At 42.3% G+C, this 25,231-nt stretch overlaps 1 protein-coding gene across 2 annotated transcripts in view; it reads left to right on the forward strand.

Moving 5' to 3' along the window:
• ATG4A (autophagy related 4A cysteine peptidase) overlaps positions 1-25,231 on the forward strand; it is a 63,925-nt gene that overhangs the window by 18,909 nt on the left and 19,785 nt on the right. Inside the window, exons 2-6 of one of the 2 annotated variants that reach the window (XM_069100419.1) lie at positions 6,674-6,784; positions 13,343-13,414; positions 15,312-15,410; positions 22,878-22,979; positions 23,127-23,199. In XM_069100419.1, coding sequence (XP_068956520.1) covers positions 6,674-6,784; positions 13,343-13,414; positions 15,312-15,410; positions 22,878-22,979; positions 23,127-23,199 — 457 coding nt within the window. The remainder of the gene's footprint in view (positions 1-6,673; positions 6,785-13,342; positions 13,415-15,311; positions 15,411-22,877; positions 22,980-23,126; positions 23,200-25,231) is intronic. The other variant, XM_069100420.1, reaches the window with a different exon arrangement.

The raw sequence follows: 25,231 nt of genomic DNA on the forward strand, positions 1-25,231 counted from the left end.
TAGTGTTGCTAGGAAGTTGTCATCATCATCATCATCATTGTTATTTTTTTCCTTTCTTTTTTCCTTTTTGGAGGGGGGAAGGCAGGGCAATTGGGGTTAAGTGACTTGCCCAAGGTCACACGGCTAGTAAGTGTTCAGTGTCTGAGGCCAGATTTGAACTCAGGTCCTCCTGACTCCAGAGCTGGTGCTCTACTCACTGCGCCACCTAGCCACCCCCATCATTGTTATTTTTAAACTGATATCAAGCCTAAATTTGCCTCTGCACTTTTTACCCCTTTTTCCTTGTATTGCCCTGTGGGGCCAAGAAGAACAAGCCTAGTTTTTCTTCCATGTGATGGTCCTTCAAAAGATTTTTGAGAATGTCCCCATATATTTACTTCAAATGTTTAAAGCCCATCTTGCAGATTCCCTTTTTCTTCCTCCTATGTCCCTCGAATGTATTTTTCTCCAGGCTAAACATTCCTAGTTCTTCGAACTGGTCCTCATGGTGTGGACTCAAGACTGTTCACCATGCTGGTTGCTTTCTTCTGGCTTCTCTCTGGCTAATTGGGTGTCTTTCCTAAATTGTGACATCCCATACTGAACACGCTACCCTGGAGCTAGTGTGACCAGGGAGAGGAAGAAAGCTATTGCCTCCTTTTCTTCTTTCCCTAGACTCAGTCCCTTTTGCTCTCATTTGTTCACATACGTTCAGTTGATCACTCTCACATCTATATATCCAGCTCTAATCTCTCTCGAACTGTAGTCCCGAATCACCTGCTTGCTGGGCATCTCTGTAGGGCCGTCCCATTGGCATCTGAAATCCATCATATCCAAATGGAACTCCTCCTAAACCTGCTTCTTCTCTTCTCCAAACCTCCCTATTTTTCTCAAGATTACTATTATCCTTTCAGTCACTCAGGTTCCCAAGCCCTCAGTCATCCCTGATTCTTCTGTCTCCCTCATGCTCCATGCTCAATTAGTTGCCAAGACTCGTTGGTTCTACCTGCACAAAATCTCTCCCATCCATCCCCTTCTCTCTACTCACACAACCACTTACTACTTCAGGCCTGCATCCCATCTCTCACCTAAGCAATAAACTTAATTGCTTTCCTTGAGTGGTTGATGTTTTTTTTTTTAAATAAAGGAAGGGTTTGGGAGGGAGAGGGCACAATAGCAACAATAGTGGTGAAAAGGAAGAAAGAAAGAAAAGAGAGTCATCATAATATCTAAAAAATGAAGATGAGCAGGAGGTTAAGAAAGGCTGGTCTCCTAACCGTGTTCCTGGGTCTTGGACTTCCAAACCATGCTGACTCATCTTGAGCTTTCCTCAGTGCCTGGAGCCTTCTTGCCTTGGAACATCCAACTGCCTCTGGGACCTACTTAATATGGAACATAACTTTGTAAGGTCTGCCTCCTTCTCCCATTGGTGAGTTCCTCTTGGACCCTCCATTTAGGCCTTCCTTCACTCCCTTCTTAGACTCGTTCCTCGCTTCTAGTCTTCCAAACTGTGACCCCAAGTGGATAGCTTTTCCTTCCTTTCCAATCCCTACCCCCTCTTCTCAGCTCCCTTTTGTGAGCTGAATATAACCTTGGCACAAACATTTTTATCTTTGCATAGGCAGCTTTTAACTTGTTTGCCAAGTTAAGAAGAAAAACCAAAAATGAGTCTCTGGTTCCATTATCTCCCTTCTTCAAACCTTCTTCTATGCCACTGGTCTCCAAACTTTGGTTTTCATATCCCATCAGTAGAAAACTTTTGAGCATGCCCCCATATACTTACTTATTTATGGATTATATTAATGTACAACTGTACTAATAATGAATGTTGTGTGACACAAAATAGAAATGAAAAAAGATGAGATAAAGATGAAATCCTATATTTTTTTGTCCTAGAATCAATAGGCAGTTACTGGAGTTAATGGAGCAAGACGGTCTGAGCTATGCATTAATATTAATTTCACATCTGAGTGGAAGACAGGCTGGAGTGGGGAGAGACTTGAGTCAGAGAAACTAACTAGTAGCCTATTGCAATAGGCCAACTGTGAGGTTATAAGGTGCTACCCCAGCTGGGTGGAAGCATGTGGAGGAGAGGAAGGGGACATCCAAAAGAGAAGTCTTAGAGGTAAAAAGGCAAGATCTGGCAGCTGACTGTATATGAGGAGTGGGGACATGGGGAGTCAAGGATGCCAATGAGGTTGCATATCTGGGGAACTGGAAGATTTACCCTTGACAGAAAGAGAGAGTCTGAATAGGGGAGGATTGGGCCAGGGGAAACTAATGTCCCAAGATCTTGTTTTTACTGTCCTTGTTCTCATTGTATATTCAATGGAGTTCAGTTAGGAACAGTTCAGAAAGTTGTTATCCTGCCCTTGTTCTTTTATGATTAATGTTCAGATTGTACAGGTGGATAAAATAATGAATGGGCTTGCTGTTGTTGTTATTGATCTTGTTGCTGTTTTACCCAATTTCTTAACCAGAATCTCTAGTTTCTTCCTACCCTTGTGATGCATGGTATAGGCCACCCTCACCTATCCTAAGTGAAAAAGGCACAGATGGAGTTCTTTCTCACTGGTCGCTGCCCTGAGCTGCAACCTGTGTTCAAAGTGTTGACTTCTATAACCAGAGGTGATTTAGGGTACAAGGGGTAGGTATATGGGTATATGGGGAGAAGGGGAGGAATTTTCCCAATGGCATCTCAGCTACTGTTGCTGTGGGGGTCTAGAGCAAGGTTTAAGTTGGAGACAAGTTCCACAATTGTGGGATTCCACCCACCCTCTGATTGGTTGGTTGGTCATGCACTCCTTGGAATCAAACCACAGGCCTCCTAGGAGATCCCGGCCCTTATTTCAGAAACCATTATTCCGATATTCCTAAAACACAGACCTGACTATGGGATTCCCGCTGCTCAAAAGCTACCCCCTAGGAAAAAGTACAAAGTGTTCAGCCTGGCACTTGTACCCCCCACAGACTGGCTCCAGCTTGTCTCTACAGACTTTTACTAACTTACTATTTCACAGAGTCCAAGTCTCATCCCTGTGCCTTTTCCAAGGCCATACACCCTCCTCATTGGCACCTTTTAGAATCTACCTTGCTTTGGGATTTGACTCAGGTGCTACTTTTTTCTGGGGGCCTTTCCCGATGCTCCCCCATTCCCCCAAGTTCTTAAGACTCTCTCCCTCCTCAGATTCTTTTATATTTATTTGTACTGTTCATGGCCATCAAGCGAATTGAAACTCCTTCTTGGCAAAGACTGTTTGATCTTTGTCTTTGTGTATACCCAACTTCTAACTATTGTGCGGATTCCTTTTCAACTACTGATTGGACTAGGAGGCCTCAGAAGGTCATTCCAATGTTGAGATCATAGGATTCCATGAAAAGAAACCCCTCTGTGCCAGAAGGAAGTTTTTTTCCTGGCATTAAAACATGTCTTTCTAAAAAGTGACATTAATGTGTGTACCTTTTGCCACTTGCCTAGGTCACCAGCTCCCTTGCCCTTTCCTAGTCCTGACTTTCTTCAAAACCCAGTGCTGATTTGAAATGTGGAAAATAGCAATTTGAGTTTTTTTCCATGATAACTCTTCTTGGGGTAGTAAGCCTATTCCCCCCAAACAGTTAAAGAAAATCACCACTCGGAGAGACTACTGCCTAGTTTTGTAGTTCACTGATAGGTGACATAAAGGGAGGACACAAACTTGAACTTTGCCGCATTGGTGCCAGCACTGCCCATTGTCTTTGATTGGATGGGTTTCCCCCCTTTTAGTGTTCTCTCTATTTACATTGTTGTAATCAGTGCATATGTTGTTCTCCTGGTCCTGCTTGCTCTATTCCTCATCACTTAGATGTCTAAGAAGTTTTACCATGTGTCTCTGAATTCTTCATAATTGGTTCTTCTCATAGCACCATAATATTCCATTATAGTCATGCAGCACAATTTGCTCATTCATTTTCCTAGTCATTGGGACTAGGACATTTCCTAGTCTTGTTTCAATTTATTTGTTGAAAATAATATTGCTATGAATATTGTTTGTACACAATGATCTTTTTTTAGTAGTATTTTACTTTTGCCAATTACATGTAAAGATAGTTTTCAGCATTCATTTTGGTAAGATTTTTGTAAGAGTTCCATTTTTTCTCCCTCCTTCCCTTTCCTCCCCCCTCCCCAAGATGGCAAGCATTCTGATGTAGGTTATACATGTGCAATGGTGTTAAAGATATTTCTCTATTAGTCATTCAACATTCATTTTTTTTTGGAGGGGGGAAGACAAGGCAATTGGGATTAAATGACTTGCCCAAGGTCACACAGCTAGTTAAGTGTTAAGTGTCTGAGACCAGATTTGAACTCAGGTTCTTCTGACTGGAGGACAAGTGCTCTATTCACTGCACTGCCTAGCTGCCCCTCAACATTCATTTTTTAAAGGATTTTGAATTCCAGATACAAGGGTGTTTTCTTGCTGCCATTAACCTTCTTGGGAAAGAAATCTAGTCATGGAATCTCTGGGTCAAAGCACATGAACAATTTAATGACTTCTTCCATAATTCCAAATCTTTAAAATACATAGGACTGGGGCGGCCAGGTGGCTCAGTGAGTAAGAGCGCTGGCCCCAGAGTCAGGAGACCTGGGATCGGTTCCAGCCTCAGACACTCGGCACCCACACAAAACAAAATAACTGGCCGTGTAACCTTGAGCAAGTTACTTAACCCCGATTGCTTAAAAAAAATAGATAAAATCAAATACATAGGACCTAGGACCCAAATGTCCTCATTGGCTCTCTGAAAACTAGAATGACAAGGTACCTGAATGACACTGAACATTCTTTTATATTCTTTGGGAGTGTTTTGATGATATCAGTGAAAAAACAGTGACAGTATTTTTAATGAAACTGTATAATCTCTTTCCAGGAAGCAGCGAGGCTTGTCTTGTTGATTAAATAAGACAGTGTATGCAAACTGCCTTGTTATCTAAAGCACTATGTCCTTTACTTGCGTCATTACTCTTCCTCCTCCTCCTCTTCTCCTAATTCAGTGGAGTTCAGCTAAAAAAATTTTTATACAAATTTCTATCCTCCTAGTCTTATGTTCACTATTTGGACTATTTGTGCGATAGAGAAAATGATGATGATGATGGTGATTGTTGTTGCTATTGCTATTTTACCCAGTCACCTAACCAGACTATCCAGTCTCAGCCTGAATCATCTCATAGAACAGCCTCAGCTAGCCTTCCTGACTCCAAACCATCTTGTTTCTGATTCATCCTGTGCACCATCATATTTCCTATTTTTCTCTACATCTGTGATGTGGAAACTCCCTCCATTATTGCAGATAGGAAACTCATTTGTAATGTGTAATTACCAATTATCTTTAAATACCACTTTCCTTAGACCTCTTCTCAAAAAAGTCTTCAGTGTTTCTAACTCCTCTGTCTTGCTTTCAAGGACTTCCCAAATCTGACCCCATCCTCCCTAACCTAACCAGATTTGATTTCTACTCTTCTCTAGTGTCTGCTCTTTACTTAGTTGTTCCAGTCTTCTCAAACAGCCCACAAAAATGCCTGTTTTATATCTACCTCTTTTCTTTGCCTTTACTCATACTGTTCCTTTCACCTAAATTCCCTCCCCTCCCCACTCCCTTCCCCTTTGGCTCTCCAAGTCCTACCTTTTATTTTCCTTACTTTCCTAAGGTCCACCTCCTTCCTTGAAAGAGAGCCAATTTAACTTCCCCTAAAGATTCTGACTCCCATAGCATTTACTGGGATTTTCTCTTGTGTTTTACAAGTTTTGTTCACCCAACTACATTACAAACAGGAAGCTTGTTTCTATTTGTTTATTATTCCCCCCCCCCTCCCATTAGATTGTGATTTCCTTGAGGGTAGCAACTGTCTTTTGCCTCAGTTTGCGCATATAGTTGGTGCTTAATGAATGTTTATGGATTGGTTGATTCCTCCCTAAATACTTGTTGAATAGATTTGGAGAGAGTGGACATGCTTGCTTTACCTCTGATCTTAATCAGAAAGGAAAGGTTTTTCTTTTTTTTTTTTTTTTCAAGTGCCAAGATCTTTTTATTTATCTATTTTTATTTTTTAATTCCCCCCCTTAATAGTGTTTTTCCAATTACACGTAAAGATAATTTAAAACATTCACTTTTATAAGATTTTGAGTTCCAAATTTTTTCCTCCCTCCCTCCCCCTTTCCCAAGATGGCACACAATCTGATATAGGCTACACACGTACAATCATAGTAAACCTATTTCTACATTAGTCACGTTGTGAAAGAAGAATCAGAACAAAAAGGGAAAACTATGAGATAGGAAAAAAAAGAGAAAATAGTTCTAGTTTTTCTTAATGACATCTAATGGTGTCTCTTACTTTTACCTAGATAGAATTCACCATATTAAGAAACAATTCATTTATTCAATTAAATTGGAACCAGTACTCAAGCAGCAGGATCAGGCATAGTATCTAAGTACTCATGGGAGAATTCTTAGAATTGTCCTTTGAAGCACTCCCACTAGCAATTATTACAGAAGAATGATGTAATAATGCTTATGCTGTAAAAGACTTAGGAAGAGGAAAAGTGAATTAGTTTGAAGACTCCACCTGATCCATGTTTTCGTGGAGACACTGGCTGGATGAAAAAGAATCACAAGTCAGAAAGCAGAATTCTTCCAGGGCTAAATTGTTTTTCTTTCTATTCAGTTTTTTCCAGGTGTGAAAGACATATAACTATTTTATCAGACTCTCTGGAGGAATTACCTGAAACAGATGAGCCCGTTTGGATCTTGGGGAAACAGTATGACCTTCAAGCAGGTAGGATTCGGTAGTCATCAGTGAGAACAAAATTAGGCAGAAGGTTGGCAGATCCCAATATGCTGTTAGTATAAGCTTCTCCTTATATTTGGGCTGTCCAAAGAGTTACCTTAGAAAGTGTTACTGTAGCTTTTGATTTTTGATGCGCTGTCCATATGAAAATGACATTGCTATTCTGAAAATTTGTCTATTCCCTAATGTGATCACACCAGTTCTTTCTGCCTGATTTCAGTGGCAACCATTATGTTTTTGTTTCCTAACCTTGGGTAATGCCTATTTCTTAGCTTTTTCTCTTTTTCTACCTAGATTCACATGCCTTGCTGATTATGTAATTGGGTAAATTTGGAGCTGGTTATGTGACCATACCCAGAGAGTGTTCATTGATATATTGTAACTCTAGTGGTAGTGTCCTAGGGCTTTGTCCTCTTCACCCAGGGGACAATGATCCAAAACTGGGAGGGATCACCAACAACCAGGAAGGCTAATGTGATCATTGCTCAAAGAGTGGCCAGAGGGAGGGAGGTAATGGTCCTGCTTTACTCTGCCCCCATAAGACTACTGAGGGGGTATTGTGGCCTACACATGCTACATTTTAGGACAAACATAGACAAACTGGATGATCTCCAGGTGTAATGGCTAGGCCACTGGACTTGGAGTCCAGACTTTACTGGCCATGTGACCCTGGGCAAGGTCTCAGCTTTTCTGCTTCAGTTTGCTGATTAAAGGGGGCCAGATTGGATGACCTCTAGGATTGCTTCCAGCTCTAAAACTCTCATCCTAAGATAAGATGGAGGAACTGGGGCTACTTAGGCAATAGAAGTGAAAATTTTCAGCGGAACATGATTGCTATCTTCAGGTATTTCATAGAATCAAAGAATGTATGGGTTGGAAGGCACATCAGCTGCTACCCAGTACAGTCTGGTCATAAAGGGGGCCCCTGCCCTAAGACACCTTTAGGCTGGCTTCTGTTTGAAGATTTCCCAGGGTGGGAAAGCCACCATACTTATTCCTCTTGTGGAGAGCTCAAATAGTTAGCTTTTCACTCCCATGAAGCCTAAGTATGCCTTTTTGCCATTTCCACATATTCCTGGCTCTGCCTTCTGAATAAAGAGAACAGGGTTAATCCCTCTTCCATGTGGCAGCCTTTTAAATACTTGAAGACACATGTCATGTCCCCCCGAGTCTTCTTCAGTCTCACCCTGCCCAGTTCTTTCAGCAGATCTCTATATCATGGAGTCAAGGCCTTTCACTGTCACAGTTTCTTTCCTCTAGTGTTCTGCAACTTCTTGGTGTTGTTTCTAAACTGTAATGCCAAGAACTGAAGTCAGCCCCACAGATCTAGTCTGACCTTAGCAGCTGCCCTAGGTTTGAGTAGCATCTCTCTCTGGATGATTCCCAGATCTCCATCTCCAGCCCAGTCTCTTTCCTGAGCTTAATTATCTATTGGACATTTCATACTGGCCAGCTGGAGAAACCTTGGACTCCACATGTTCCAAACGGATTTCATCCTCTTTCCCCTGAAATCCTCTCTTCTTCCAAAGTCCCTGTTTCTGTCCAAAGTACCCCCATGGTTTCAGTCTCCCAGAGTTGTAACCTTGGCATTATCCTAGATTCCTCCTCACTTTCTTTTCCACTCAGTTGCTAAGTCTTGCTGTCTCTATGTTTACAACACCGTCCTCCTTTGAACCCCTTCTTTGCACTCACCCAACCACTTTCAGACCTTTATCACCTCTCACATAGATTATCGCATCAGCTTTCTGTTTGCTCTCCCTGCCTCAAGTCTTTCCCCACTCACTCCATTCTCCATGGTGCTGACCAAATGATTTTCCTTTTCCCTCTACTTCATCAACTTCCTATTTGACAATAGGAGCAAAGACAAACTCCTCTTTTTAACTTTTAAAGCTATTCACAACCTGACCCCCAACCTGTCTTTCTAGCCTCTGGAAATTCTTCCCTGTGGTGGGAGCAGTATCTTCACTCCTAACTCTATACATGTTAGATTAGTTTTTCCTTAAAAGGCTCTGAAATACTCCTTGAGATTTGGTTGGTTCCCGAGTACAAAGCAGCCACAAGAAACTGGAGGGGCTTTCAGATACTTGACTGGTGAATCTTCAAATCTTTGCTCAGCTGAATCAACGCCGGGGGTTCTCATTGCCCATCCCTGTTGAATAGCTTCCTTCTGTGGCCAAGTAAACTATACAGTGACCTACAAAAGTCTCTTTTGTTCCAATAGGAAGCTAAACTAAGAGAGGACTGACCTGAATGAGGCCCAGTCCACAACAAATGCATTTATTAAAGGGAGGAATAAGATATTCCCAGATTGGCCTTCATGTTTTAGGTGGTGCTTCGGTGGGTGGACTACCTGACCTGGAGTCAGGAAAATTCATCTTCCTGAGTTCAAATCTGGCCTCAGACACTTCCTAGCTGTGGGACCCTGGGAAAGTCACTTCACCTTGTTTGCCTCAGTTTCCTCACCTGTAAAATGTAAAATCTATTAAAAGCTGGAGAAGGAAACAGCAAACCACTCCAGTATCTTTGCCAACAAACCCCAGATGGGGTCACAAAGAGTCAGATGTAACTGAAAAATGACTAAACAGCAGCAAAAGTGAAAAAGGTGGTTGCTTACTATGAGGTGCTTTCTATTTCTGGAAAATTAGAAAGCAGCTTGCCTGTGTTCATTCAACTAGAAGAGAACAATGTGTTCTGTGTCCTTAAGTGTACATTGAAGATGATTTCCATAAACTGTTTGAGGTTCTTCAGCTTTGGAGGGGCGAGAGGAAGGGAGCCCTTCATAGTCATTTAAGCTCCCTCCAGGTTCCATTGGGGGATCTTATCAGAATTCCCCATGTATCTCAAAGCAGCCTGCAGGGATTGAACTTTTGGGATGGAGAAAGCAATTTCCCCCAATTAGAAAAGGACAGATTCAGTAGAACTCAGCTCTTTCTGGAACTGCATTCTAATGGTCATAATTGTTTTGGGGAGGCCTTCTCATAAAAGTCCCCTACCTCCTCATATTTGTGTAAATGTCTGGTTTCGAATGGCATTTTAGAATAACTTTACAGCTGACCCAGTGGTCCTCAGTTCTGTAATCGTATCTGGACATAGCCAGCCATTGAAGGGTGCCATGAGAAATCCCGATAGTGAGAGAAGTTAGACAAAGGCAGATCCATGGAATGTTAGGACTAAGAACTCTGCTGAAGAAACTGTTGGAGTTTTTTTTTTTTAATTTGGAATTTGAGAAACTAACCACAATTTTGCCACATGGATTTTGTTGTGGTTATTTGGTGCACACTTGGGGAGACACTTGGAAGGGCAAAGTTAAATTCTCCCTGAGAGCAGTCGTTTCTAGAATTGGAAATATGGACAGATGTACCAGTTGCACCTCACTTAATTAGCTGAGGACAGGCAGGGCTGCTATATCAATCTTGAAAGTTTGCACTCTCACTCCTGAACTGCGAACTGCAGAGTTTCCAGGGAAGGACCCCAAAAGAGCACGAAACTCAGGCCCCAGGGACATTTCCCCACCCCCAGCAGTAATGGCTTCTGCTTGTACTGGTCCTGAGGAGTCTGGCTTTGTTACTTTTTTTTTTCTATTGGTTTGTGTCCTTACTCTAGCAAAGAAGGGCAGGACCCAGTAGTAGTAGTATCCGCATGGCTTCTGCTGATCACAGGAAGGCAATGGTAGTATAGGCTCACAGCAGCCTTCGACACAGGGGAGCAGGGGCAGGCCTGATGTAGTTGGTCAGGCAGGTTTCTGCAGTAGCATTGCAGTAGTACTTAGGCCTAAAGCAGCCCAGCAGAGGGCAAAAGAGCTCAGGCTTTAGCAGTAGTAGCTATCCTTCCCTGGCAGAGTGAGCAAAGATGTAGGCCCCAAGGGGGAGCCTGTCTGAGGGCCATGGGCAGAGGCGAGGGCTCCAGCCACAGCAGATAGCGTTGGACAGAGATACAGTCCCCAGGACTGTCTGGGGGTTGTGGGCAGAGATGAGGGCTCCAGCCACAGCAGATAGCGTTGGGCAGACAGTGTGCAGAGATGCAGGCCCCAGTTACCCGTAGCAGTCAGTGGGTAGTGACACAGGCCGCAGTGGCAGTGAAGAGTGAATCAATTCTCAGCATCAGTGGTGGCCCAGTGGTATCACAAGGCAGGACCATTAGAGCCCACTGATTACTCTAGTGTACAATATCCAGTGATCTCCCCAGGGAAGGGCTTGGAGGATCAAGGGATGGCGCTGTTGGGAGAAAGCTTGCTTTATGGTAACAAGGGGAAGATGAAAGTGTCTAACCAGCTTCCCCTGGAAGCACAGGGGCAGTCATTGAGAGGCCTGTCCCACAGCCAAGATCCTGTATTCCCCCAGGCTAGTGGGCCAGGGAACACTTAAGTGGCCAGTGTATACCTTTGATTGATGACAGTGCAGGAAGGCTCTTCATCTTCTCTCTGTTCCCGATAGTCACTTTTTTACACTGAGGATCTCACTGTCAATTGCAAAAATGTAGGATCAGCCACCACTTGGATCTGATTTTTAGACCAGGGCTTTGGCCCTTTCTCACACTCTCCTGACTTCATTCACTCCTTTGGGAACATTGTTGCTTGGTTTGAGTTTGAGTTTTTCTCTTCTACCTGTAGTGCCTGCTACCGTGTTTCCCCGATAATAAGACACTGTCTTATTATTTTTTTTGGACAGAAAAACACCAGAGGGCTTATTTTCAGGGGAGGGCTTATTTTAATGAACATTGACAGCAATTTTAATAAACAGGTAAATGTGAACAAAAAAATGTACCTTTATTCAATAAGCAAATCACTGGGGAAGAACAGGATGACGCGCTCACTGCTGCAGCTCTGATTGGATGCAGCTTGGAGCGCGGCGTGCGTTTCACCCGGGGGGGGGGGGACGGTGCATACAGAGGGTACTGTAATGTAGCATGTAGCGCAGGGGATCACCTTCACTACAGTAGCAATCTCAATAGGGCTTATTTTTGGGGGAGGGCTTATTTTAGAGGAATCTTACACAGTACGGGGAGGGCTTATTTTCGGGATAGGTCTTATTATCGGGGAAACACGGTATCTGTATCACACTGGAGGTCAAGATTGAACAGTAATAGCCATCAAGTCATTTCAGTGGTAGAAGGTGCTCAAGAACAGGCCTTCTGAGGCTTTGTCCACTTGTGACCCTTTCAGTGCTTTCCCCAGTTTAAGAACTGCTGCTCTAGGAGATGTCAAGGACCTTATCCCCAAAGGGTAGAATGTAGTAGCACCAGCAATCTCACCTCTCTTCTTCTTCCTTGCACTTTAAGCCAGTTTTTCCTTCAAAGATATTGAGGCATTTCTTCAGGCTTGGTTGGCTTAGAAGACTAAGCACTTTCTATTGACTATTGACATCACTTCCTCATCACAAGGAGCTGGAATGGCTCTCAGCTTGGTTGGTGGATCTCAGTGGAAGCTTTGCTTTTGTTGTTCAGTTGTTTCAGTCATGTTGGACTCTCTTGCTGACCCCATTTGGGGTTTTCTTGGCAAAGATACTAGCCATTTCCTTCTCCAGCTCATTTGACAGATGGAGAAACTGAGGTTAACAAGGTGAAATGACTTGCCTAGAGTCACACAGCTAATAAGTGTCTGAGACAGGATTTGAACTCAGAATGATGAGTCTTCCTGACTCCATGCCCGGTTACCTGATTTAGCTCAAGTAGTCAAGTACCCTTCTGCTATGGCTAAGTAAAATTCATTTTGTAAATTGTTGAATGATCTATGATGATCTCATTTGGTTCCATTATTAAACCTAAATTACCAGGAGATTGACCTGAGTCATGCCCTGCCCAGAACATTCCCCCTCCTGCATTCTGTGATCCAGCCAGACTGGTCTTCTCTCTGTTCTTCACATGTGACTCTCCATCTCCTGTCTCTGTCTTTGCACTGGCCGAGGATGGAATGAACTCAAGTCAAGTCAAGTGAAAAATAATTTATTAAGTTCCTCCTTTGTGCCAGGCACTGTGCTGAGTACTGCTAAGCTCTTTACCTCCACCTCTCTTCTCCTCAGGGTCCCCATCATTTCCACCCTAGCAACCACTTCCTCCCTGTTTAGCAAGAATCAGATCCAGAATAGAATATCTCCTTGTTGGTTCCTTCACCTTCTGAAGGATGAAGTGATCATTAAGGCAAGCCAGAAGGACTGGCGAGAGAATGTAAGTGCTCCAGCAGATGTTTGGATAATTGAAGTCCCCCATCACTAATGTATCCCATCTATGTGCCATTTCAAAGGATGGTTTCAGGTTCTTCATATATAACTTCAATCTTCTTTCATACTAAAGCTTTGATCAGAACTACTGATGAGGCAAGCAACTAGATGGTTTTATTTTCACCTCAAAAGGGTAGGGGTAGGGGTGGCATCGGAAGAGGAATAGGAGTCTGAGATAATCCATTAAAGACTTTCCATGTAATTGAGATTTAGTTGCTATTTTCCCTATGCATCATGACAGTGCAATTTAACTGGTTCATTAGTTGCCCAGAATACTCATGGCAGTATTTGTTAGCAGATAATTCACTCTTACTTTTACTTTTAATTACAGAAAAATCCAAGCTGTTGTCTGATGTCTGTGCTCGTCTCTGGTTTACATACCGAAGGAAGTTTTCCCCAATAGGTACGTAGGTCTTCTGCGTATTACAGAGAGCTCTGTATTTGGTGTCGGAAGATCTGGATTCAAGCTCTGACTCTGCCTGCACTTACTTAACTGTGTGGGCAAGTAATTTAATTTCTCATCTGTCAAATGGGGATGGTTGCCCTATCTGCTTCACAGGGTTGTAAGGAAATACGGGCAACTTCCTCACTCAGATACACTTTGGGTTTGGGCCTGGTCAGCTTAGAATTAAGCCATCCTGGGTATGATTTATGCCCAGTGTATTACATTAGGCAGACATTGTCTCCAACAAGGCGTTTTTGCTCCCAGAAATTATATTTTTACTTACTCTCTGTGAGGAATCATTTGCTGTGTTGAAATTTTTATTTTAAATCTGTCCAATTTCTAGAAAGTATAATATCCCTTCATTTTTAAAATTTTCATTTTCATCTGTTCAGACTCATATTCCCAAAGCAGCAATGTGAGACAGGAATTTTGTTGCCTCTATCCTGCTCCCCTTTGGTCACTGGGAGTCAGTCTCCTTGACCTTGCTAAGTTTGTTGCTGCAGCCAGTAATCGGTTAACCTCTTCTCCCCTCCATCTCTCTCTCATTACATGCCATAGGGAAAGGATTCACCACTTTTGGGCAGTTGGCGAATCCTGCCTTAGTGGTCTTCTCCCAAATCTACACATTTCTAGCAGAATCTTTTTCACTGTCATACTGGATAGGAAATACCTCGTGGCCATGGCAGCTTCCATGGACGCCCAGTGAAAGGCATTTGAGTTCACTGCTGATATTTATGTGGAAACTTCCTTTACAATCAAGCGTTCTTTAGTTGAAGCAGTCATTCTCATGTGATTTTGCTGGTTTGTATTCCAAGGGCACACCACCTTCCTGAGTTTAGATATAAACAAGATTGACTTGGATCAGAGCTTTCTGATCTTTGTGTTAGGACAGCTAGGAGCCTTCCTAAATCTAAGGCCGTTTTGATAGTTAGTACCTTTTATTCTATACACATAGATAAAGTGGTACTCTTCCCAATGTTAGGGCACATCCTTGCCAGTAGACCTCACAAGTGTTGGTTTGGTCTTTCACTTGCTCCAATGGGTAACCATAATTACACTTTTTTTTTTATAAGCAATTGGGGTTAAGTAACTTGCTCAAGGTTACACGGCCAGTTATTTCTGGGTGTCGTGCTAAGTATCTGAGCCCGGATTTGATCCCAGGTCATCCCGACACTGGAGCTGATGCTCTTATGCTGAGCCACCTGGCCGCCCCCATAATTACACTTTCTGTGTGCACCTAAATTTCATTTATAGTTTGAAATCTATAACTTGAAAAATTAAGTCACATTTTTTTTAAGTCCCATTCTCTTCACTAGTGGTGTCAAACTCAAATAGAAATGAACTTAGAAAACCACAAATTAAGATCATCCATGTTGTATTATATTTTTATTTATTTTGTTAAATACTTCCTGGCTGAAGTTTGGGCTGCACTCAGGAGAAACTCTGGAAGGCTGAGTTGGAAATCTCAGCTCTTTACTTCTTTACACATCAATCAATGGCCAAAGCTCCTCTCTTTTTCTTGGTTAATCTTCCTCCAAAAGCATGTGTTTATAAAAATCCCTAAGCCTGCTTCTTTAATGGAAAAGCTAATTCCATAATAGTAGATAGATACTGGATCCAAGATCCAAGATACTGGATTTGGAGTCAAGAAGTCCTCCATTTAAATCCCTCCACAGGGATTGACTTAAGTAGCTGTGTGACCCTAGGCAAAGCTTTTCACCTTCTGGGCCTCAGTTTCCTCATCTGTAAAATGAGGGGGATAGACTTGATGACATCCTAAGTTTTCTTCCTGCTATGAATCTATGATCCCATAATCCTATGGACCCTAGTTAATTTGAGATCCTTTTGCCAATAGGAGGGACAGGCCCGTCATCAGATACTGGCTGGGGATGCATGCTACGTTGTGGACAAATGATGCTGGCCCAGGCCCTGATCTGCAAGCACCTGGGAAGGGGTGAGTAACATGTACTGCTGAACACTTAGAAGAGATTCTGCCAGATGATTCAATTACTGTCATATTTTATCAGTGGACTACAACTTGGGGAGTACTTGAGCATGGGTGCTCAAATGTTCCAGTGATGAAATCCTTCAGGAGTAGGAGACAGGTGTTTCTTGGTGACTCAGCAGACAAGGAAGTTCTTTTTCTCAGGAAGAATGAATAGAGACAGGAGTGCATGCCCTTTAGGATTTCTATCCTTTTTATTGTTGAGCTAAGTCCATCAGCAGACTGTTTAGAAAGAAGGCTGTTATGATAGACCGGTTTCTTAACCTTGTTCAGATAAATCAAGATGGCGGCCATTGGGATCATATATTGTCAGTCAAGGCTACACTGGCTTGTGTTCACTGAGGCTAGCTATAAATAGCCAATTATAGTAACCAGAGCTAGTGTGTCTTGCTTATTTTTCTCTGAAATGTGCCTCTTTTGACTTAAGGCCAGGTGCCAGAGAAGAAACAGTAGATGTTTAGTTTTACCGAGTAAACAGATCCAGTTCTTGGGCACCTACTGTGTGCAAGATACAATGCTAGGCACTGGAGCTACAAAGGCAAAAATGAAATAGGTCTGAGGGTTGCCACATTTGGAGGATTGGCATCACATCTGTAGGCCACAGTTTAGGAATGTCATCGATAAGCTAAACTCCATGGTTTAGTGGATAATGCTGGGCATGGAGTCAGGAAGACCTGAATTTAAATCCTATGTGGGAACCTATAGAAGTCACAGAACATTACTTAGCCTCAGTTTCCTCATCTGTGAAATGGAAGTATTAATAATACCTATTTCATGGGGTTGTTTGGAGGATCCAATGACAAGATAAAGTGCTTTGCAAACCTTGAAGTGCTTTATAAATGTTACCTCTATTCCTATTTAGTCTTATTGTTATTACTCTAATCAGCTGAAACGTCCAGGGGAGGACAGCCAAGATGGTGAAAGGCCTTGATATAATGCCATATTAGGACTAGTTGAAGGATCTGGGCATCTTTAGCCTAGAGCGGAGAATAATTACTGAGAATCATGATAGCTGTCTTCTGGTATTTGAAGGACTGTCATATGGATAAGGAATCCAATTTGCTCTGCTTGTCTCCAAGCAAGGGTGGCAGCTTTGGATGGCGGTTACAAAGAGGTAAATTGAGTTTAATGTTAGGAAAAATCTCCTGCCTGTTAAAATGATTCAAAGTGGATTGGGGTTCCCTAGGAGGTAGTGGCTTCCCCTTTGTTGGAGGTCTGTAATCAAAGGCTGACTGACTCACTTGGCAGGCACATTTTCAGATTCGATGGCCACTGTGGGCCCTTTCAGCATGCCTTTTCCTATGGATCTGTGACTACATGGTTTTGAAGGGCCCTTCCAACTCTTATCTATCATAATAGTTTTAGCTATTTCAGGTTTTGAGTTATAGAAACGATTCTTTTAGCCCACCAAACTCCAAAAAGGAAGAGGGGAATTGGAAAAAGATCTGGGGAGGACTTAGGACTAGGCCTCCCCAGGGCAATGTGGAAAATTCTCACAGCTTTTGATTTTTATCTTACCTACTTGAGTGGCTTATCTGTATGAGGCTTATAAAAGATGTTTTCCAGAAATCCAAAGAGATCAAAAGCTTTTATGCCCCTTCTTGGTGACTTGGGGAGCCTAATTTGAATTTTGTTCCTATATCACAAAGAATCCCTCATTACCTTTGTTGAACAAACACAACTTTTAGTTAATGGTTGTAAAGGTCTTTGAGGATCCTACATTGAGAACTGAGAAGGCCTCCTTACAGGCCAAACTCCTTCATTTTCCAAAGGAAACCTAGCCCCAGGGTATTCACCTGAAGTACTCAAAGTCACACAGGTAATAAAGTGTCAGAAGAAGAATTGGAACTTGAGTATTCTGACTCTGGAACCACTGGACCATGCTGCCTGAACACATGAAGACTAATTTGTCATCAATAATAGGTCATAAAAGGGGCGAGTAGGTGGCTCAGTGAATAGAGTGCTGGCCCTGGAGTCAGAAGGACCTGAGTTCAAATCCAGCCTCAGACATTTAACACTTGCTAGCCATGTGACCTTGGGCAAGTCACTTAACCCCAATTGTTCTCCCCCCCTGCAAAAAGAAAAAAAAAAAAAAAAGATCATAAAATTGTTGAGCAACTGTGCTGGATATTTTACCCACACACAAATGTAATTCATGAGATAGACAGAGGATGCCACACTTAAGGAAGGGAGAGAGAGGTTTTTCCTAAGACTTACCCAGCCTTTTCTCCAACTCCCCTCTTCTTCCGGGGTCTAGGTAGGCTAAAGATTAGTGGAATTTCTCCAGTACAGAGACAGGAGATTTAAACATAAAGGTTTCACAGATATATGTGTAGCATGATATCTGGTGTGGTCTAAATCAGAAGGGTCAAGCTCAGGGCTAGTGGACAGCAAAACTAGATTACAAAGTCATTGGGAAATGTTTAAAAAATAAGTAAAAATATAGTACAACATAGATAATGTTCATTTGTGGTTTTCTATGTCACTATGCAGCCTGCAAGGATCTGTTTCTATTAGAGCACTGAGCCTGGAATTTAAATCTGGCCTCAGAAACTTACTAGCAAGTCATTTAACCCTGTTTGCCTCAGTTTCCACATCTGTTAAATGAACTGGAGAAGGAAATGGGGAACCACCCCAATCTCTGCCAAGAAATCCCCAGATGGAGTCATGAAGAATCATCAGACATGACAGAAAAACAACAAAAATCCCAGTGAATTTTCTCTTTAGGGCTCTCAGGCCTTTAACAGGTCTAGATCGGTGGATGGGTCACTTTTCTTGACTTTTTCCTGACTCTTTCATTTGATTTTCACATGTAACCTGGCACACAGGCAGTACACATGCTCTTACTGAGGTATCCCAGCTGAGCAAAGTGGGGTTTAGGGAGGTTAATGAATGAGGTGCTTGAGGGTCCGCAGCTTGGAGGGAGATAGTGAAGCCGAAACTTGAAGTGGCCCAGATTCTAGGCTAGTGAGCTGGCCACTGTACTCCTTGGTGGAGCTCCCTTCTCACCCACCATTCATTCTTTTTTTTTTTTTCAGAACATTTTTTTCCCAGGCAACTAGCTTAGGGCAGCCAGGTGACCCAGTAGATAGAACACTGGGCTTAGAGTCTGGAAGAGCAGAGTTCAAATCTAGCTGTGTGATACTGGGCGAGTCACTTCACCTGTTTGCCTCAGTTTCCTCATCTGTAAAATGAGCTGGAGAAGGAAATGGCAGACTACTTCAGTATCTTTGTAAAGAAAACCCCAAATGGGGCCATGGAGAGTCGGACATGATTGAAACATGACTGGACAGCAACAAAGCTTGGGAATTCTGATTGCGTGTTTCAGTGGGATGGATTGGCAAAATCTCTGGCCAGGAGAAATTTAGAAATGGAATTTTCCCCTTAAACTAGAGTTGGGAGATGTGATTTATAGGTTGTATTAGTTTCTTTTCATTTTAAATGTTAGATTTTCTTGAGATTTTTTTTGGTGAGAGTGTAATCAATAATTTCTGGTGTCTAGCATTTTACTAATTAGTATCCCTGGAAGCAGTTTCCTAATTCTTTTTTTCTGCCTTTTATCTTCTGGAAACTTTTGTGGACTCTGAATTTAAAATCTTCACAGAAATCCTGGAATAAAGGAAAACCGGAGACAATTTGAGATAATGACTTTTGGCCTCTAGACTCTCTTGCAGCTGCGAATACAAAAAACACCAAAACCTCAGAAGAGAAATATGTATCTTGGAAATCAATTTAGTCTTCATACTCTGGCCAGTCACACAAATCTCCAGGCAAGGGTGGAAAGAAGAACATTTCCTTCATAATTCAAATGGTGCAGAATATCGTGCCAGTTTCCCATAACTCATGCCATGTCCCCATGTAAGGTTTCTGGAGCTATAGAGTTGTGATAGTGATGGCATTTAAAGATTCCCCCTGTATTGGCTTGGTTTTCAAATTGATTGTGTTAAAACCCAGAGCTTGTTAATCCCACCTGTGGGATGGACTTGTTGATGTGAAAAGAAAGTCTCCATTTGAGACTAATCTCCATTTGAGAAGAGGGGCTTTGTGGTGGACTAAATGAAGGTATAGCCTAGGGGTGGAGAAGTATTTAGACCAGGGACTTTGTAATTGATTGAAAGATTGGAAGGTCCTGGTGTGGGGTAGTCCTTGGAGATTATTTAATCACACTTAGTAAATGCTGTATTTGGAATGATGTCATGTTTTGACCTTCTCTGTTCTTGGTTTGTCACTGAATAAAATGGAGAGCCCCTATGCTGGTATTCTGAACCTCGGGAAGTTGCCTTTCCTTGGCATTACAGTACATGAGTGAATGTATGAAAGTCCCTTATTCGATTCAATTCAATTCAGTAAGCATTTAATAAAAAATCTGCTATGTACCAGGCACTTTGCTAAGCACTAGAGATACAAAAAAAAAGACAAAGGACAGTTCCTGCCCTCAAGGAGCTTGTAATCTAATGGGGGAGAACAGGAATCAAAGTGATGTAAAAGCAGAGACTTTTGAAATAAAATTTAAAAACAGGTAGGGAAGTTAGGAAACATTGGAAATATTGAGTTTTAGAAATTCATTTAAAAATGTCTGATACAGATAGCTGATCCAAGACTGGAACAAATGTATACAAAGCAAACTATATACAGGATAAATAGGAGACAATTAACAGAGGGAAGGCATTAAGAGGAATTGGGGAAAGCTTTCTGTAGAAGATGGGATTTTAGGTGGAACTTGAAACCCTGGAGGTCAGTAGTGAGGAGGGAGAGCATTCCAGGAGTTGGGGACAGCCAGAGAACATGCTGGGAACCAAGAGATGAAGGGTCTCATTTGTGGAACAGCCAGGAGGCCAGTGTTGCTGGATTGAAGAATCAGGTGTGAAAAACTTGGAAAGGTAGAGAGGTAGGTGATGAAGGTCTTAGAGTGCCAAACAGATGTAACATTATGAGACCCCCTATGGTGCTGTCCATTTGTGAGACTCTTCTACAACTCTCACTCTCTGACTAAGTCAGATTGCAGATTCAGGCTTTCACTGATGTTTAGTGATTCCTTGAAAGGGCTGAACTTCAAAAATAGCAGTGGTCAGAATGCAACATGCTTGTCTCTGCTCAGTTCAACAAATACTTGTATAGCACCTACTGTTTGTACAATGAAATAGCCTTTGCCCTTAAGGAATGTATATTTTTGAGGGAGGAAAAATATGTACACAGAGAAGTAAATACAGAGTAATTTCAGGGAAAGAGGGGAGAGTGCTAACAACTAGCTGGCCAAGGAAAAGCCTGACAAAGGAAATGAGACTTGAATTGAGCCTTGAAGGAACTAGAGTTCCCAGAGGGAGAGCATTCCAGGTATGGAAGACAACTTGAGAAAAGGCACAGTGGTGGGAGATAGAATATTGAGCATGAAGAATGCAAACTGGCCAGTTGACAAGAACGTAGACTCCATGTATGGGAGTGGATAGGAGAGAATCAACCTGGAAAGAGTGGTTTGAGCCAGATCATTACAGTCATTACATGGCTAACAGCAGAGTTTGAGAGTAGGGGCAAAGGCTAGCTGCTTGGGATTTTTTGAACAGAGGGCTGACATGGTCAGTGCCTTAGGAAGGTCACTTTGGAAGGATAGATTAGACAGCACAAACTGGTAGAGATGCCAGTTAGGAGGCTATGGCAGTCACTTAGACAGGAAGTGAGGAAAGTTTGACCTAGGGTGATGGCGATGTGAATAAAAAAGAGAGGGGATATTGAAAGAATGTAGTAGAGATGAAGTCAGTAAGATTTAGAAAATGATTGCACAAGGGAAGAACTGGGGTCAGGGAGAATGGAGAGTACAAGGTGACTTCTGAGGTTGCAGGCCTAGGATGGGACTAGGAAGGGTGCTGACACCTTCATCAAAAAAGGGGAAGTTACAGTCTTTTTGCAAAAGATGTAGAACATTGCCTATACTGTCAGGCAGGGTAGATGTATTGATCGGTTTTACTGACTTGATTTTTTTTCTTTTTAAATCTTTGTCACCAACGTTGGCTTGCTGAGTAGGGGAGGGCAGAGGGGTACATTCAGGAATGAAGGTGATGTAAAAGCAAAGACGGTTAAAATGAAATTTTAATAATAGGTAGGGAAGGTAAGAGACATTGGAAATATTGAGTTTTAGACATCCATTTGAAAAATGTCTGGTACAGATAGTTGATCCAGGACTGGAACTCAGGAAAGAGGCTACAGCTGGATATGTTGATTTGAGAGTCATAACATTGAGCCCATGGGAGCAGATGAAAAGAGGGCTCAGAATAGACACAGCTGGTGTACACCCATGCGTGGAGTGGGACATGGATTATGATCTAGCAAATACTATTTCCCCCTTCCTTTTAAAAAAATTATGTATTTTTATCATTCTTTAAAAAATTTTTTTGAGTTCTGAATTCTCTCCCTCCCTCCAGTCTATCTGTCACTCATTGAGAAGGCAAGCCATACGATATCAATTATACATGTGAAATCGTGCAAAATATATTTCCATATTAGCCATATCTCAACAAAAAGCAAGACAAATAGAGTGAAAAAAATTATACCTCAATTTGTTCTCACATTTCGCCAGTTCTCTCTCTGAGGTGGAGAACACTTCTTCATCATGAGGCCTTTGGAATTGTCTTGGATTAGTGTATTGATCAGAGTAGCTAAGTCTTTCACAGCTGATCTTCATTATAACATTGCTGTTACTGTGTGCAATGATCTCCTGGCTCTTGTAAATGATATTGTGAAGGAATGGCCAGACAGGAGAACAAGGAGAGGGCAGAGTCTCAGAAACTAAGGGAGGGATGGTGGCTGGAGCAAGGAAAGGTCAGCAGTGTTAAATGCTACAGAGAGGTCAGGGGGGAGAAGGACGGAGAAAAGGCCATTGGGTGGAACAGTGAAGAGATGATTGGTAACCTTTGAGGGAGCAGTTAGTTCCGTTAGAAACCAGATTTAAAGGAGTTGAGAAGTGAATGAAAGTTGAGGAAATAGAGGCAATCAAAATGAACACCTTTCTATAGGAGTTTCTCTTCAAAAGAAAGGAGAAATATAGGATGCTAGCATGAGGGGATGGCAGAGTCAAGGGAGAGTTTTTTTAAAGATGGGGAGTATCATGGTTGAGCCAGTGTCCCTTTGTAACATGGATGCTTTCCTTAATTGCTTTTTTATTAACAGAAGGGGATGTTTTTTATTTTTTGCTTTTTGGAGGGCAATTGGGGTTAAATGACTTGCCCAAGGTCACGCGGCTAGTTTTTGTGTTAGGTGTCTGAGGCCGGATTTGAACTCAGGACCTCCTGACTCCAGGGCCGGTGCTCTATTCACTGCTCCACCTAGCCGCCCTGAAGTGGATGTTTTTAGTGGAGAGGATGAGGCATCTCAGTTGTCATTGTTATGTATTTAGTAATTTTTCTTACCATTTCCCCCCTTTAGATTGGTGTTGGGAGAAAAACCAAGAGCAACCCGAAGAATACCATCAAATCTTAAAGTGCTTCTTAGATAGAAAAGACTGCTGCTACTCCATCCATCAAATGGGTAAGCTTCCATGCTCACCCCAGAGGGCTTGTGGGAAACTCCCCATCTTCTTGGCTAGAAGCCTTTGAAAATTATATGAAATTTACTAGGTTGTATCTTGTTGAAAAAATATTTTGCTAACTTGTTAATCTTCTCATATAAAAACAGCACAAATGGGCGTAGGAGAAGGGAAATCAATTGGTGAATGGTTTGGACCAAATACAGTTGCACAGGTGTTAAAGTAAGTAAAACAGACTAGCATTTATTTATGTGGTTGCTTTGCTCACTATTTCCCTTTTCTCCTGCCTGCCTTCACCCAACTCACTTCTACCCAGTTGGTCAACCTTATCTATTCACTCAGTCACTTCTGTACCCACCACCCCTGGCACCTTTGCAACTCTCTGCCCATATACATGGTTAAGTAGGAAAATCTGTGTGTGGACATGTCTGGCAAATATACTACTTCACATGGATGTTCCTCTGGAGGTGCTTAACGTTTTGCCACTGTCGATTTGCTTATCTGAGAGTACTGCATTGCCAACCTCAAATGATATTATAAAGCAGCAGTCATCCAAACTATTGGATCCTGATTAAAAAAGAGAAAATGGCAACTTGGTAAACAAGAGACAGAATTAGCTGCTAATCATAGCACCCCTGGGTTTGCTTAATGCAAAGATGCAAATTACTTGTCTTTTTGGACAAGAACAGCTTGGAAAACCGGAAAGCAGTTTGGCAGATATTAGGATCGAGCTAACATCTTGTGGATTCAAAATGTATACATAACCCGAACATTAAGAGGTCACATTATATTAAAAAGAGAGAAAATCTAGCCTTTCACAATGATAAGAAAGGCCTTGAACAGTGTCATCATGTGCCTTACTCGACAGACTTCTCTCTAACCACTGATGCTCTGCCTACCTACCTGCCTGAACTCACATCTCAGTGGTTAGCATTATATTCACCTTGTTCCAGAGATCCTGAACTTGGCTGCTGCTGTACAATCATCTTTCCATGCCTAACTGGCAGCTGTCTTGCCCCGTCTGCCTTGACCTTTCCTCTCACTCCTCACCTTTTCTGTGACCCACTCTAGATCTGGCTCTCTTCTGAGAGCATCAAAAGTGCTCTCAGAAGTGCCCACTCCATGATTAACAAACTTCCTTTTATCAAAATCCTTTCTCATTCCTTCCAGCATCCAGTGTTCACTAAGACTTTGCTCCTTCTTTGTGACACAGTTTGCTCTCCTGCCTATGCTTTCTTTCTTATCTCTCAACTCACTGGTCATGTTTGGGAAGTCAGAACATTCCTTACTTTCCATTGCCACTTACAGTCTCTCCATCTTCCAACTGTACTGAGTAAGCTTCCCTCCCTTGAGGTTCATACTATTCAAATCTGTCACCCAGTCCAGATCCTGGTGGCAGTTATCTATCAACACCCAGCACCTACTCCTTCCTTGCTCTTAAGTTGTGTCTGGCTCTTTCCTTGCTAATTCTGCCCTCAAACTCAACTCCCTCGACATATGGATTGATGTTCCCTCAAGTATCCTTACTTCCTAGTTTCCCATTCTACTCAGTTCCTATGACCTCCCACTCTGCAACTATGCACAGAGACAGTCATACTCTTGACCTTGTCATCACCCATAAGTCTTTTGTTTCCATGTTCCTGAAGCCCCAAATTCCTTGGTTTGATCATAATCTTTTATCATTCCAACTTTCCTTATGTTTTTAAGGCCCCCTAGACTTGTTTTTCATCCTCACTGTGACCTCCACTCTCTCTGCCCCTCACTTCTTTACCAGGCCATCACTTCTGCAGTGGTTATACTGTCTTCCCTCTCTCAACCCGTTGATGAGCAAACTCAGCTCTTCACTGGTGTCAATTCTTTGCCCTTCTTATCTTATTGTAGAGGCAGCTAATTGGCACAATACATAGAGCACTGGACCTGGAGTCAGGAAAACCTGAGTTCAGACCTGGACTCGCTTATTAGCTATGTGACTGTGGACATGTCACTTAACCCTGTTTGCCTTAGTTTCCTCATCTACAATATAGGGATAATAATAGCACCTACCTCCCAGGTTTTTGTGAGGATCAAATGAAATGTTTTGTAAAGTACTTGGCACAGTGCTTGGTACATAGTAGGCATTTAATAAATCCTTCCTTCTTCCCTCCCCTCCCTCTCTCCCTTCCTTTTTTCTTTCTCTTCTTCCTTTCCTCCTTTCCTTCCTCCCTCCCTTCCTTTTTTCCTTCTTTCCATCCTTCATCTCTCCCTCCCTTCCTTC

The sequence above is a fragment of the Petaurus breviceps genome, unplaced genomic scaffold, assembly GCF_028583685.1.
Source record: "Petaurus breviceps papuanus isolate PSGF00001 unplaced genomic scaffold, PetGlider_PUasm1.0 400, whole genome shotgun sequence".
NCBI classification, from domain to species: Eukaryota; Metazoa; Chordata; class Mammalia; order Diprotodontia; family Petauridae; genus Petaurus; species Petaurus breviceps.